Source organism: Cucurbita pepo, chromosome LG09 (assembly GCF_002806865.2).
Source record: "Cucurbita pepo subsp. pepo cultivar mu-cu-16 chromosome LG09, ASM280686v2, whole genome shotgun sequence".
Classification (NCBI taxonomy): domain Eukaryota; kingdom Viridiplantae; phylum Streptophyta; class Magnoliopsida; order Cucurbitales; family Cucurbitaceae; genus Cucurbita; species Cucurbita pepo.
In genome coordinates, this window is record NC_036646.1 from 4,284,977 (window position 1) to 4,300,184 (window position 15,208).

Sequence of the window (15,208 nt, forward strand, 5' to 3'; positions counted from 1 at the left end):
GGGGCGAGAGTAAACATCGCATAATCACTTTGTTAGTTTTAAAAAAGTGTGATTGTTGTACATGGTACAGTATTAAGCGATTTGACGACCAACCATTCAAAGGATCTAAAATCATGACGCCCAACAAATCTTAAATTCATATCCATATCAATAGTATTTTCCCAATTCTACAAACTTGTGACAACTACTAATGCACGATCAATTTATGGTACGCAATAAAGGCATTTTCCAAAGAGTTGACGAAAATTTAGGTGAATACTGACGTTTTTACGCAAACTCGATGATAACAAAATAGAAATGTTAGAGTCGTATGGTTCATTAATAACCATTAATGTGGATTTGAATTAGGGGAAGTTGGTGAGACAAGAAGTAGGTCTAGCTTCAATGTATCATCACATGTTTTGTATTGGCCATGGTTGGGAAGTTGGTGAGGCATGAACTATGTTTTTTTTTTTTTTTTTTTTTTTTTTTTTTTTTTTTTTTTTNTGTATTTTATTTAAAAGATATCTTCGTATTTTAAAAAAATTCAATATTAATTAAGAAAATAACGGTTATGATATACTAGATAAAAATAATTAATATTTTATTTAATATATACTTTTAAACTTTGAAAAGTTTCTTCTAAAACATTTATAAACACTCTATCACCTCTCTCTTCTATTTTTTTCTCTCTCTCTTTTGACTTTTTTTTCGTTTGTTTTTCAATATTCTCTTATTCTTATCAAGATTCAAAGTATTTTAACAAAATTGTACATAGTGTGAGTCAGAGGATAAGTCAAACTTTTATTTTTCTCTCTCCTTTGACTTTTATTTTTCCTTGTTCTTCAATATTCTCTTACTCTTATCAAGATTCAAAGTATTTTAGCAAAATTGTAAGTCAGTAGTTGAGTGTGAGTCAAAGTGTAAGTCAAACGTCATTTGAGTTTTAACCCACAAAAGAATTTACAATTTTGAAAAAAATCAGTGAACAAAAGAAAGAAAATATGTATATTACCAAATTTGTAACCAACGAAAACTTTATTGATACATACATAAGAAATCAAACAATCAATGTTATAGTAAAAAAATCCTACATGTGAGAATACACGAATGGACAAGTCATATGAGTCATATTGCCAAATACCTAGCTAGCTCGAGTTGAGTGTCAAGGATGAGGAATCCTCGTTTCATTTGAAAGATTCACCTTTTGTGTTTTTTTTTGAGATGATGTCAAAGAAAATGAGAATGAAGCAGGATAATGATACCGCTCGATTCAGAGAGGAAATGCGCATTTGTCTTATTTTGAGTCTCCCATCTCGATCTCTACTAATTGGATATGAAACTGGGTGAAGGGAAGCTTTATAAGAGAAAGGAGGAAAAGGTCGGTACAGCTAGTAGCTAAAGGCTCGACTCAAACATATGGTCTCAATTACGAAAAAACCCTTATTTACCCCACCCCAGTAAAATTTGGTGATGGAGGATGGAGATAGGAAAAGCGGTCTCGCTAGAGTCGTCAGCATCGACATGCTGATATAGAGCGATTATTTTTTAAAATTTAAGAATATTATTAAAAATTTTAAAAGTTGACGAGTAATTATTATTATTATTATTATTATTTATTATTATTATTATTGTAGCTATATAATAAGCTAGGAAGTTGGACGGCAAAAGCAGTTGAAATCAGAGGTTTGAATTTGAATGGGTATTTTGGTCACGTTTATAATACTGTTTTAATTCAATTACAATATTAAAATAAATATAAAAAAGGGAAGAAAAATAAAATGCGGAATTGTGGAGGGGAAGAAAAAGAAGAACCAAGAAAACGACGTCGTGAGAAAGGGATGAGTGGGAAATATGATATAATGAAACCACAACCATAGATTCTGCCACGTCATCTCCCTCCACTCCACGTGGCGCTTCCAAAAACTCAGAACTCATCGCTTCTATTATCACCCCCGTCTCGCTCAGTGGCTCTTCCCCCGATTTCCAGTCCCAATCCCAATCCCAATCCCTCCGCTGATTCCTGTTTTTCTGCTTTGATTTTCTTCAAATTCTTGCTTCAATTCCGCCGTCGTTCTCCTTTTGACTTCACAGATTCAGGTCAGTGTTGCCTGTGTTGCCTTTCAATCCATGTTGTTGATTCCTTATGATTTTGCATGTCCATTGTTCGTCTGTCTTTCCTGCATCTAAATGATTTCTTCGCAGTCTTCATCCCCGAGCTTTGGCTTATCCAATGCCTTTTCTGAACATTGTTCATGTAGTAATTTCATTGCGTTCTCCTCTTCTTATCGGAATCCCAAAAGAAGAAATCGATTTTCCCCAGCTTTTGTTCCTCGAAATTTCCGAACTAAATGGTTCTTTGCTTGTTCTATTTCTCCTGATGCCTCAACTCCTAATTTCAATCTACAATTTGCAACTTCTGCGAGGACGGGTGCTAAGGATTTTGTACTGAAGCGTATTGCTAATGAATTGGAAACGGAGCAATTTGCTCAGGATCCATCTCTGCAAGTGGGATCAAACTTCACTGGTTTCCAGGATGATCCTATTGTTGATAAGTTAAGGACCCAACTAGGAGTCTTGCACCCTATCCCTTCCCCACCTATTAATCGTAATATTGTTGGACTTTTTGTGTTCTTTTTCTTTGTTGGAGTTGCTTTCGATAAATTATGGACATTCAGGAAGAGAAGTAAATTTAGAAATGAGGATGGGCTTCGTGGCTCGTGGCCCCAAGTGCCTACTAGTTTCTCATTGTTCTTGGAGAAGGATTTACAAAGGAAGGAGTCGGTGGAGTGGGTGAATATGGTTTTGGGTAAATTATGGAAAGTTTATCGACCTGGGATTGAGAATTGGCTTGTTGGATTGTTGCAACCCGTTATTGATGATTTGAAAAAGCCTGACTATGTGGAGAGGGTGGAAATCAAGCAGTTTTCTTTGGGGGAAGAACCATTGTCAGTTAGGAACGTTGAGAGGCGAACATCCCGTCGAGCCAACGATTTGCAGTAAGTTTCCTAACCCCACCTGGGAAATCAATAATTGCAGGATTGTCACCTTCCTGCAATTCTTACTGATGATAGAGTTCCACGTATTTACATTAGTCATTATTGTTTTTCTTCGTTTAATGTTCTCTAGGTACCAAATTGGTCTGCGCTATACTGGCGGTGCTCGTATGTTGTTAATGCTTTCGCTAAAATTTGGCATCATCCCCATTTCCGTCCCAGTTGGTGTTCGAGATTTTGACATAGATGGTGAATTATGGGTCAAGTTGCGGCTTATTCCAACTGAACCTTGGGTAGGTGCTGCTTCATGGGCATTTGTTTCACTGCCAAAGATCAAATTTGAGTTGTTACCGTTCCGCTTATTCAATTTAATGGGTATGTCCTAATTTCTTGACTATGATAATGAATTGCATTTTATAGCTAGTAGTTGCAAAAAGATGTCATAGGGAGGTTTGACAGGGACGCATGAAAAGTGGTTTACTTTTGTTCTTCTTTAGTTTATCTATATGTTTTTAGCAGGCATGCTTGTGGAGGTTCATTCATTTTTTGAGGATAGTTTTCGTTTGCATTCAAATTTGACCTTTGGATGCTGATGCACGTTTATCTTTTTCTTTCTGTGTTTTGGCTGCACGCTTGGGACAACATCAGCTATTCCTGTTCTCTCCATGTAAGTAGATTAATCCTTACTGTTGAATAATTGCTATATAAGTTGGTCAGTTCAAGGCAGAATAGAGACATTTTTTGTTGTAAAAAAATTGATTCTATGACAGAAAGTTGTGTATTGATAATCAATTCATGAACTATACGTGCTAATGAGAGTCTGAATTCGTTGTCCATAATACTTGTACTAGAAAAGAAGATTGGTACTATTGAAGCCTTTTGTTTCGAGGATCGCCTTATGAAGTAGTGCCCAAGTGTACTTAAAAGAATCAAGATCTTTTGATCAGAATCAGTTTTCTGAATGTCATAATTTTGTTGTGGCGTTTCACATCTTAATTTGCTCATACAGCTGATAATTTTAACGGAGTGTTCTAGTCGGGCTTGATTTTCCCCCTTCTATTTGTCTTCTGACCCTTGCTTTCTATGTTTGGATAGGTTTTTGACAAAACTTCTCACTGAGGATTTACCTAAGTTATTTGTACGTCCAAAGAAGATATTTCTAGATTTCCAAAGCGGAAAAGCAGTTGGACCAGTCCCATACGAGGTTAAATCAGGAGATATGCAGAATAAAGATTTTGTTGGAGAACTGTCAGTAACCCTTGTAGATGCTCGAAAGCTTTCTTATGTCTTTTATGGTAATGAATATCATTCTTTTCTATATTATCCTTTCTTGAAAACCATGCTTTGTTAATTTCTGAATTTCTCATGCTTAGCTATCAAGTGTTTGTGGTCCTTATCAACGTTGTTGTGGTACTCCCACCTTGTTTTCAGAAACTGTCGAAAGCAACTATTTATTCATATAGATTTATGATTCTACATTTTACTCATCGATCCGATCCCTATTTTTCTCAGGAAAAACAGACCCATACGTCACTTTAACCTTGGGTGATCAAATAATACGTAGCAAAAAGAACAGCCAAACCACTGTAATTGGGCCACCGGGTGAGCCAATCTGGAATCAGGTGAAGCTCATTTCTGATTATCCTTTGTTTTACCAGAGAGGGTGTTCCATGAACAATAGTGGTTCAAGTGTTCTTTGGTTATTTTCGGGTTCTTTTTAAGTTTTCAATCTCTTTTATGTACTCACGTGTATTGGTATTCGGGATTTCAGGATTTTCATATGCTTGTTGCAAACCCTAGGAAACAGAAATTGTATATTCAAGTGAAAGACTCTCTTGGATTTGCAGATTTGACTATTGGTAATGCAGAGGTAACTTATCTTATATCTTTCTTTGTAACTGTGCAAACTAAGTTGAGGAAAAACTAAAACTGCTGGCCTGACTATATTTGCTAAGGCTTTTTCTTAAATCAATCATTTTGGTCATTTTTAAAGTTGGTTTAGTCTTATTTAAGTCCCATAACTTGGGTCGCTATTACTCTAATTTGAATTTGCGTTTTCACTTCTCTATAATTTGGGGTTCCGACACCTCTGAATAGCTTTTGTCACTCTGCTCTTAGATAGAACTGGTAAGGTTCTTCGCTTTGCATCGAATTAAACCACATGCTCCACCGCTTGTGTGGGCCCCCGTTAATTTCTTTGAGTTTCATTCTTGTGAACGTACTCCCCAAGTGGGATATTAACGTGTTAGCTACAGAATTACACGGGTCAATACGCACAACGTCTAGTATCCATTATTTACGGCTAGGACTATTGGAGTATCTAATCCCATTCTCTCCCCCGGCCCAGCAGAGTGCTTTCGCTGTTGGGATGGAGTGTTTACCGATGAAAATTATCTTGTGAAATTCATGTAGAATGTTGTACAAATGAACAAATAACATTGGATGGTCTATTTGTTTTGCATGGTTTTGGGAATCTTGTTAGAAAGAACAGTAAGTGGAATTGGTAAATGGATGGATGGAAGTTTAATAAAATTTTGGCTTTGTTTTTGCGTATTCTCATACAGGTTGATCTTGGATCTCTTCAAGATACTGTACCAACGGACAGAATTGTTGTTTTGAGGGGAGGTTGGGGACTCTTTAGAAACAGGTCTTCTGGAGAAATACTGCTGAGATTGACATACAAAGCATATGTTGAGGACGAAGAGGACGATAAGGCTGCATCGGACGACGAGTTTTCTGATTCTGATGAACCCGAACCTAATGGCACTTATGAGCGTGAAACGAATGCTGCAAAAGAACATGGTAAGGAACCATTTATGGACGTTCTGGCAGCTTTGATAGTGAGTGAAGAATTTCAGGGAATAGTGGCATCAGATTTGTTGAATTCTAAACTTCAGAATGATGCCACTTCTACTAGCATGGGTGCAACACGGTCGAGATCTGGTGATGCTGATAGTGACACCAAACCGACAGTTTCGGGCGTTAAAACTAGACGTTTTGCTGGTAATTTTGTTGTTTAGATATCCATTTTGTTTATATATCTGATGTGATGCTAAATTTTGATGGTGGTGAAGTGTTCTAATCCGTATAAAACTGCAGAATCGGCATTGTTTTGGTTTGCTGTGATAACGAGTATATCAGTGCTTATTGCTATCAACATTGGTGGTTCAAGTTTCTTCAACCCATGATGTTATATGGTTCAAGTTTCTTCTACCCATGATCTTATATGGTTCGAGTTTCTTCTACCCATGACCTTATTGACCTTATTATGGTTGGAGTTTCTTCTACCCATGACCTTATTATGGTTCGAGTTTCTTCTACCCGTGATCTTATATGGTTCGAGTTTCTTCTACCCGTGATCTTATATGGTTCGAGTTTCTTCTACCCATGATGTTATATGGTTCGAGTTTCTTCAACCCATGATCTTATATGGTTCGAGTTTCTTCAACCCATGATCTTATATGGTTCGGGTTTCTTCAACCCATGATCTTATATCAACTATATGGTCGCAGAAACTTCCCAATTCATCGGCCATTTTGCATCATCCTTCAGCCTCCGACTGCTTGTAGCTGGCTATCTCTCATCAAAGCTGCTGTTGACATACACAGACTGTGTATTCGTATTGAACAACGCATCCTTGGCAGGCTAGAGTGAAGTATACACATACACATTGAAACGAACAATAAAATCAATCAATTTAACCCGTGTTCGGGTTGTATATAAGGCGCTAACAGAGCAATACTCTGTGGCATACCAATTTTGACTTGAAATTATAATAACAAATGTACACTCTTTCCCCTTGCACCTATCATGTATCCACTTGTTAATTTTCCTATCCTTTAACATTTATTCTTGCAAATCAACTAATCACAAAACTAAACATAGAACACTCTTGTTTTTGGCATAATTCTTCCTGGCCTCAAGGAAGAAAAGGATTGTGAGAAGGATATGCTTCCTTCTGCTTTTTGTAAGCCCTGAAAAATGAAGTAAAGCAAGCAACTTCTTGAAAATGGTGGATTTTTTTGAACAATTCATAATGTTTTGATGCTTCGAACTCACCGGGAAACATTCAATCCTCCAAGTGAAACAGTCCCCAGAATCAAGAACAGGAAAGGAAGCTTGATCAAGGCATGATTTCTTCTCCCTCCTTGCGAGACCGGAACCCCCCTTCTTACAACCCGTTCATATGAAGCTGTTCATAGTTGGCTCATCAAATCGTATCCCAGAATGAACTAACAAAGCCATGATATGTTTACCTGAATGTGAATCTCCTCTTCGGGCACCTGCAAAGATTTCGTTTAGGCTATAATCAAACGTGGAAGCAATTGAATTCGTTTTTGGTGATCTATCGGATCAGTTGTGGATACATGAGAATTACCAGATAACAGGAATGAATAAGCTTCGGAAATCTGCAGCAGATGATATATCAAAATCTTGGATTCATGAAATGAACGCATTATATAGTCGCGGCTTCAATGGAAACGCGTTTTAATCCTTACCAGTTTGAATTTGGATTCGGCCTGAGACTTCTGATGAGCAGGGAACAGGTCAGGATGAGAATCCCATACCTTCCTTTTGTAAGCTTCTTTTACCTGCGATGAAGAACAAGAACATAAACACACACATTCCTCAATTAAACCCTAGCCAAACATCCGTCTACTTGGAGCAACAATCCGCCATTGTCTTCTTCAAAGATCGTCGCTGAAGATTCATCTTCAAAATCTATTCATATTACTCATGGATTGGAGATCAGAAAAAACGGATTTAGAGGAAATTGAGAGATATGAGATGTGTATATGGTTTTCATACGGCACCTGAGAAGGAGACGGGCGGGAACCGGGAGAGAATCCGAGCAAGATTCTGGCTTCGTCGCCTTGCATTTCTCTCTCAATATCTCCTTGTCCGTGGTCTCGGCTTCGTCCACGTTTATCAATCTCACCACTCTGCCGCTTAAAAGACTGGTCCACAGCCCAATAACAAAGCATATGTTGGGCTCAAAAGCTCTAATGCTAACGGGCTTGGAGCCCGTTTCAGACAGCACTTCTTTCTGGGGATTTGAGAAACAAGAGCGATATGGGAATTAATCGAGCGACAGTAGGGCTTGTTCATCACTCCGATCCCTCGCTCCAAATTGGCGCACAAATCCTGCATCATTCGAGCCCGTTTCTGCTCCATCTTTTCGTTTTTGTTCTTCAGGTTTTCATCTTCTATCTCTTTTGATCTCTTTTATTTCTTGTTATCTTCGTTGCAATCAAGTTATTCTCGGCTTGGGCTTAGTGATGGGTTACTGAATCTTCGCTGTTCTTACGTTGGGAATTGGGATGCTATTGATTATCTGTTGCTTTTTGAAATCTTTGTCTGTATGTTTGGAATGCTTGACCTACTAAATCTGTGGATCTCTTCAAACTTGTTTAAAATAGGCGAAGTACGATCACATTGGTTATCAATGGAGCTTATCAATGTAATAGAACAAAGGTTGATGGCCATGAGCTCAGGAGTATGTTTCTTCTAAGTATGATCAACCAGGTACCACTTGTTCTTACTTTTCTTGTGCTTTCTCCTTTGGTGTATAGACATCACATAGCTTGGAGATTTAGTATTTAAGTACTGTGTTGAAGCTGAACAATAAATCGGATGAGATAAAACGTGATTGATGTATCATATTTGCTGCTCTTTTATTAGAGTGAAATATCTTCCATATATTTGTAATTTATTTGATGATTATAAGGAGAGAGTTTCCCCGCCATTTAAGTTAAGTGTGATGGTTTTAGTAAATATTCTCATGTATTAGAGCCCTTCTGGGTTGCACCCTGATCCTTTATTTTTGATGGCTTCTGAATTCTTTACTCATCTTCTTCTCCACCACCACTGCTGGCTTTGTTGCTTCTCAATGCTGCAGGAGCAGTCTCCATGGCTGCTGCAGGCGGAGCCTATTGATTACTTTTGGCCTCAAAATCACCCTTCGCAGACCCACCCTTCGCCATACTCTATTCTTACCACCTTACCTTCTCCAACACAATCGGTTTCCCCTTAGCCAACATAGCCTCTCTCATGTTCTTCCAAATCAGTCCTTCATCCTTCATACTTCATAGAAACCCTGATCTTAGGATTCTCATCAGCGTGCTCTAATACCATGAGAATATTTGCTGAAACCACCACACCTAAACGGGGGAGAGAAATTCTCTATTTCTAATTATCAAATAAATTACAAAGGATATGGAAAGAATAATAAAGGGAAAGAGCAATAAATGGATACAAGATATGACAAATACGATATATTTATAATTATTAAATAAATTACAAAAGGATATGGAAAGAACAATAAATGGAATGTGCAATAATGGATACAAGATATTTGACTATAATAAAAGGAAAAATATGATATTTATGGTGAGCCGTAATGGAAGTAAATATCTAGATATTTGCCTATAATAAAGGGTCAAATATGATATATATGGTAAACTATAATTCAGGATTAAATATTTCTAACACCCTCAGCAAGCTGAGTGTCGAATTTGAACGAACGTGAAGCTTGGATCTGAAAAGAAACACTTTTTGTGAAGATGTTAGCTACCTGGCTCAGAAGAGATGTTTGGTTGGGCGACATAGTATTTTCTTGGCCATTGAAAACTGCAGAGGGATCATCGGGCAGTGTCGATGTTCCCTTGGCTCTGACGAGAACATGTCTAACCCACTCCTGATGGTCTCTTTATTAGTCAGTTAAAATATACTTGAGATATTCTTACTCGTGCTCATTTTCTTGATAGCAAACCAGGCCACAAGGCGTAGGCCCCACTCCGTCTCTGCCCCTCTTTTTCTTTCTTTGTCTAAAATACACGCTAGAGTCCGCATTCTCGGTTTCTGCCCTCTTCTTCCTCTCTTGCTCTGACTGCCACCACGTCCACCCTTCCTTCTTCACAGCCACCATTGAACCATCTCTCTATCTCTAGCCCTTTTCTCAAAATAGAGATATTGCCCTAATTCTAAACCCTTTACCTTTACCTTGCGTCTCTATAGTCCACACCCCATGATTGTTTCTCAACATCTCGTTTCATTCCCATTCCATTTTTAACTGCAATTTCTATGTCTTCCAAGGTTGGATTTGCTGGAATTCTTATGAAGATTTTCCATTCTCTCTGCATTTTTTTTTTTGTTCTATTTGCAGCTGGACCAAGACCCTTATAATGGTCCTTTCTCTATTCTCCTTCTTCCTCTGGTTTTCCCTCTGGTTTTCCCCCTCTTACTTTGTGGGTTAGACATATTCTTGTCGGAGTTAAGGTAGCATTGCCGGTGCCCAACGATCCCTTTGTAGTTTTCTATGGTCAAGAATACATGCCGCCCAACTAAACGTCTCCTCTGAACCAGGTTGTTGACATCTCCATAAAAAGTTTCTCGATCTCTTTTTGAATTTTTTAGATTCAAGCTTCACGTTTGTTCAAATTCGACGCTCAGCATGCTGGGATGTTAAGGATATTTATCCTTGAATTATAGTTTACCACATATATATCATATTTGACCCTTTATTATAGACAAATATCTAGATCTTTGCTTCAATTACGGCTTTTCATATGTATCATATTTGCCTTCTATTATAGCCAAATATCTTGTATTCATTTATTGCTCTCTCCATTTATTGATTTTTCCATATCCTTTTTGATTTATCAGATGATTATAAACAGAGAATTTCCCGACTATTTAAGTGGGGTGACAGCAGAGAAACTTGTAGAATTTTTGGGAGGATAGAATTTTATATTATTAGAAAGGCTACAGAAAGTTATATTCTTCATTTTCCACCGAGTGACAACATATACATGCATATATGTATTACAAGTGAATCTTCAACCCACTGAAACACACTTAATGATGCATAAAACAATTTAGACTTCATTTCATCTTTCTGAACCACATCTTGGTTCTTGCACATCCCGATCTTTCTTTTGAGTTTCTCAAACAATAAATGTTTCAAGGGCTTTGTGAATAGATCTGTGATTTGCTAATCACTTGTGCAAAATTCGAGCTCAACAGTGCTTTTTATACACAAATCACGCAAGAAAAACAAAAGTTCGATGTGCGTACTCCTTCCATGCTAATTTTTAGACAACTTGATAGTTGATATATTATCATAGTAGATAACAGTCGAGCCTGGTTGCTCATGATCAAGAAAGTTATATTTTCTGAACTCATCATGAAAACACAGCTTGAAGTACTTTTGCGATCATTATGTGACACTTTCAACTATAAGTAGAGTTTGTGGTAGTGACACTTTCAACTATAAGTAGAGTTTGTGGTAGTAGCACCATGCTCGTGCCAAGCAATTTAGTTAAGAAAGATGCTTAAAATTCTTGATTAGACTCAATCAAGTTCGATTGTTATCAGTTATGTTAGTATTTCAACTATCAATTGTCTAAAAATCTTGTGTTGCATGGAAGAAGTAAATACATCGACGTTCAGTTACATCGACGTTCAGTTTCATTTCTTGAGTGATTTGTGTAAAGAAGACACTATTGAACTCAATTTTTGCAAAAGCGACGAGCAAATTGCAGATCTGTTTACGAAGTCCTTAAAACAACCATTGTTCGAGAAGCTCATAAGAATGACGAGGATGTGCAGAATCTAAGATGTGTTTCAAGAAGATAAGGTGAAGTCGTAAACTAGTTTATGTAGAATTCAATTTAAGGAATTGAAGAGTTACCTACATGAAGATTCATTTGTTGATAATAAATTAGTACATGCATTCTAAGTTACATGTGTTAGATTCATTCAATCATGTTTATAGATACATGTCCCAAATTATGTCACTACGTGGAAAATGAATATTATGGCACTACGTGGAAAATGAATAATGTAATTTTCTGCATGCTTATTCTATTTGCTAGACCCATGACCTTGCCAATATAGTCATTCACTGCTTCTCCCTATTGCATTTCCCTTTTGCATTTGGTGAATTTCAATGTCTCTTGTAATTGTCCGAGGCTGAACACACTTCATTCTTGTTGAGTCTCTCTCTAGCAGTTGGGGAGGAGAACGAATCATTCTTTATAAGGGTGTGCAAACCTCTCTCTAACAGACACGTTTTAAAAACCTTGAGGGGAAGAAAAACCTAAAGAGGATAATATCTGCCAGCGGTGAGTTTGGACTTGGGCTGTTGTTTTTTGCCATGGATAAGTTCAAAATGTAAGTGACAATAGCATAGCGTGCTCGGTATCATTGTTTATAATATTTCGACACACTCTAAAGGGTTATTTTCTTTGGGTCAAAACAGGTATGAGACACGCACATAAGAAAAGTTGGAAGTATGTAAGTGGTAGACATAACGGAATCAAATCATAAAGGATATGAGGTGATTTTATTGGTATATGGTGAGTTTTATTTTCCTTTGAAGTAAAATGTATATATATTTATGGCCTTCCTTCATAAGAGGCTGTTGCTGCATATCATGAGCCTTTTAACATTATTTAACATTATTTAAAAGTATACCATTGAGGAAGCGATGCAGGGGCAGAATCTGGATATGTTCGTGGACGCTCTGTTATTGAATCCTTCACTTCATGTTCTTCGTAGTGGCAGTGAAGACGCAAGAACAGCATTGCATCAAGTAGGGTCTGCCCACTTTGCATTTGATTCAGGTATAACTGAAAATATAATTGTTATAGAAATACAATACAAGTGAGGTGCGGGTGAGGGGTTATTGTAACGGCCCAAGCCCATCGCTAGCAAATATTGTCGTATTTGGCTTTTCCCTTTGAGTTCCCTCAAGGTTTTTAAAACGTGTCTGTTAGGAAGAGGTTTCTACATCTTTATAAAGAATGTTTTGTTCTCCTCCCCAACCAATATGAGATCTCACAATCTACTCCTCTTCAGGGCCTAGCATCTTCGATGGCATTCGTTCCTTTCTCCAATCGATGTGGGACCCTCCAGTCCACCCCCTTTAGGGCCCAACATCTTTGCTGGCACACTACCTCATGTCCACCTTCCCTTTGGGGCTCAACCTCCTCGTTGGCACATTACTCGATGTCTGGTTCCAATACCATTTGTAACGGTCCAAGCCACCGCTAGCAGATATTGTCTTCTTTGGGACTTCCCCTCAAGGTTTTTAAAATGCGTCCTTGATGACACTCGTTCCTTTCTCCAATCGATGTGGGACCCTCCAATCCACCCTACACTGCCTCATGTCCACCTTCCCTTCGGGGCTCAACCTCCTCGTTGGCACATCGCCCAGTGTCTAGTTCTAATACCATTTGTAATGGTCCAAGCCACCGCTAGCAGATATTGTCTTCTTTGGAGCTTCCCCTCAAGATTTTTAAAATGCGTTTGTTAGGAAGAGGTTTCCACACCTTTATAAAGAATATCTCGTCCTCCTCTCCAATCGATATGAGATCTCACAGTTACCATATACCTTAAAAAGGAAGAGTTTGATTTCCGTATGATACAACAGATCACAGTCGAGCGAGAGTGAGTTGATCCTGAAAAAGGGGAAGCCTTGATCTATGGAAGTTAAAAGAAAACAAATAATATAACCAAAAGAAGAGTATGGGGATGGAGATGAGAATATGAAGGCAGCCAGGGAAGAGGCAGTGCATGAGTAGAGGCCCAACAAAGAGAGGAAGGCAAAGGTTTTGTTGAGGACTCCATCCATGCGCTGTCTGTTCCCCGCTGCCGTTCTCCCCAATCCCCCAAACTCAACAACTACTTCCCCTTACCTTCTGTGTGCCATTTGGGTTTGTTTTGAAGGATCCCTCAACCATTAGTGAAATCCCAGGCTTAAATAAACACCACCACCACAGCAACCCCTGGCCTTTGCTAGGTATAGTGCAGTACAATGCAAGTACAACCCCCTTACTAGCAGTACCACTACACCATGGATGTAGTACACTATCAATCCAATCTCCTCACCCTAAGCCTAGCTATCATTGTACTGCATCTGCATGTGGTTGTACTCTCTTATATGGGTTTGCTACTCCTACCAACTCCTCTCCCATCTTCCAACGCCATCCCCGTGTTTCCGCAACTCTATGTTTAAATAATCATCTCCCAAATTTAATTAACTGATCATTCAGATCAAGACCGTGAAGTTTAATTTTTTTTAAAGTGTTTCTTTTTCTTTCATTTTTTACTAATACTTTTATAAACATAGTTAAAGATTTTAATTTTAATTTATTATTTGTTATTTTTTTATAATTGTATGTAGGGATGGTTAGAAAAGTAGAAAAATTGGCCAAAATAGTAGCACAAATAGAAAGAAAATTATTTGCAAATATGATAGTTGTGATTGAAGTTTACCAATGATAGAAATCTAGCTTAAATAAACTCCCTATCTTTTATAGACTTGTACAAAATAAATTTGTAACAGCCCAACTCCACTGCTAGCAAATATTGTCTGCTTTGATCCGTCTGTTTCATGATTTTTTTAAAAGTTATCTGTTAGGGAGAGATTTTCACACATTTACAAGAAATGTTTCGTTACAAAAAAATTGGACTATTTCTCGATTTGTGTTTGTCATCCTTGTATAGAGGTCATGCTAATCTTTGAATCATTCCAATTTTATTGGAGTAAATTATTGATTACATGGATGACCAATCTTTTTGGTTACTTTTATTGCGAGATTAAGTGCTAACATTCAAGATTCACGTGGGTGTGGTGATTTTAAACTAATAAAACAAAATATATATAGAGTACCACTGCTATCGAAAAGGAGAAAACTGTGAGGAAATCAATAATGATGAGGATGGTTTGGTTAAGAGAGATTAGAGAAGTTGTTGAGTTTTATGGTGGATTCTAGCCCCTCCTAATACTCCCAAGTTGAATTCTAACGGTCAAGCAGGTGATATAATAAGGTTATAGGAAATTTTGACAGTCATGCAGGGTGATTACTTTTTTAATCGTTTTGTAATTTCTATTAATAAGGTTATAGGAGAAGATTTATTTCTAACCCTTCTATTATCTTCTAGTATCCCTCCAATGAAACTCGAGTATTAAAGAGAAATTCATTGTTCTCTCTCTTCTCTTCTTGTGTGTAAGAGAACAATTATGCATGTAGAGTGACAAAATAAATAAACATGTAAATCATACTGTCAACATGCTTAAAACTACATAAAACTTTCTCGTCTTCCTTATAAAGTTTAGCTATCCATACAAACAGAATTAAACAGAGGAACCCACGTCTCAATCATGTTATCAAGTTTTGTTGTTGTTCTTCAAAAAAAAGTTTCCTTCCTTTGAGCTCTCACGTCCA

General features: G+C 37.5%; 2 protein-coding genes, 1 long non-coding RNA gene and 1 other non-coding gene across 6 annotated transcripts; 2 read left to right on the forward strand and 2 right to left on the reverse strand.

Annotated features, from left to right (window-relative positions):
* Positions 1-1,962: 1,962 nt before the first annotated feature.
* Positions 1,963-6,781, forward strand: LOC111801400 (tricalbin-3-like). Its single transcript, XM_023685389.1, has 8 exons — positions 1,963-2,978; positions 3,109-3,350; positions 3,624-3,642; positions 4,071-4,270; positions 4,488-4,597; positions 4,747-4,845; positions 5,540-5,978; positions 6,075-6,781. The coding sequence occupies exons 1-8, from the start codon at positions 2,170-2,172 to the stop codon at positions 6,161-6,163; spliced, it is 2,007 nt and encodes a 668-aa protein (XP_023541157.1). The 5' UTR covers positions 1,963-2,169; the 3' UTR covers positions 6,164-6,781.
* LOC111801402 (chaperone protein DnaJ) lies at positions 6,693-7,908 on the reverse strand. Of its 2 annotated transcripts, XM_023685391.1 has the most exons (6): positions 7,790-7,907; positions 7,475-7,567; positions 7,354-7,384; positions 7,232-7,258; positions 7,035-7,167; positions 6,693-6,949 (listed from the first exon to the last, which is right to left on the reverse strand). In XM_023685391.1, the coding sequence occupies exons 1-6, from the start codon at positions 7,853-7,855 to the stop codon at positions 6,895-6,897; spliced, it is 405 nt and encodes a 134-aa protein (XP_023541159.1). In that variant the 5' UTR covers positions 7,856-7,907; the 3' UTR covers positions 6,693-6,894. The 2 variants fall into 2 exon arrangements, with proteins under 2 accessions (XP_023541159.1, XP_023541160.1); XM_023685392.1 differs by lacking the exon at positions 6,693-6,949 and having other exon boundaries at positions 7,089-7,167; positions 7,232-7,384; positions 7,790-7,908.
* Positions 7,909-8,009: 101 nt separating this feature from the next.
* Positions 8,010-12,965, forward strand: LOC111801403. 2 transcript variants are annotated; one of them, XR_002816131.1, is made up of 4 exons: positions 8,010-8,171; positions 8,396-8,501; positions 12,238-12,601; positions 12,837-12,965. It is a non-coding gene; the product is annotated as an uncharacterized LOC111801403 (long non-coding RNA). The 2 variants fall into 2 exon arrangements; XR_002816132.1 differs by lacking the exons at positions 8,010-8,171; positions 8,396-8,501 and adding an exon at positions 12,068-12,149.
* A 1,475-nt stretch (positions 12,966-14,440) lies between these two features.
* LOC111802774 lies at positions 14,441-14,541 on the reverse strand. Its single transcript, XR_002816310.1, has one exon. It is a non-coding gene; the product is annotated as a U6 spliceosomal RNA (small nuclear RNA).
* Positions 14,542-15,208: the final 667 nt, after the last annotated feature.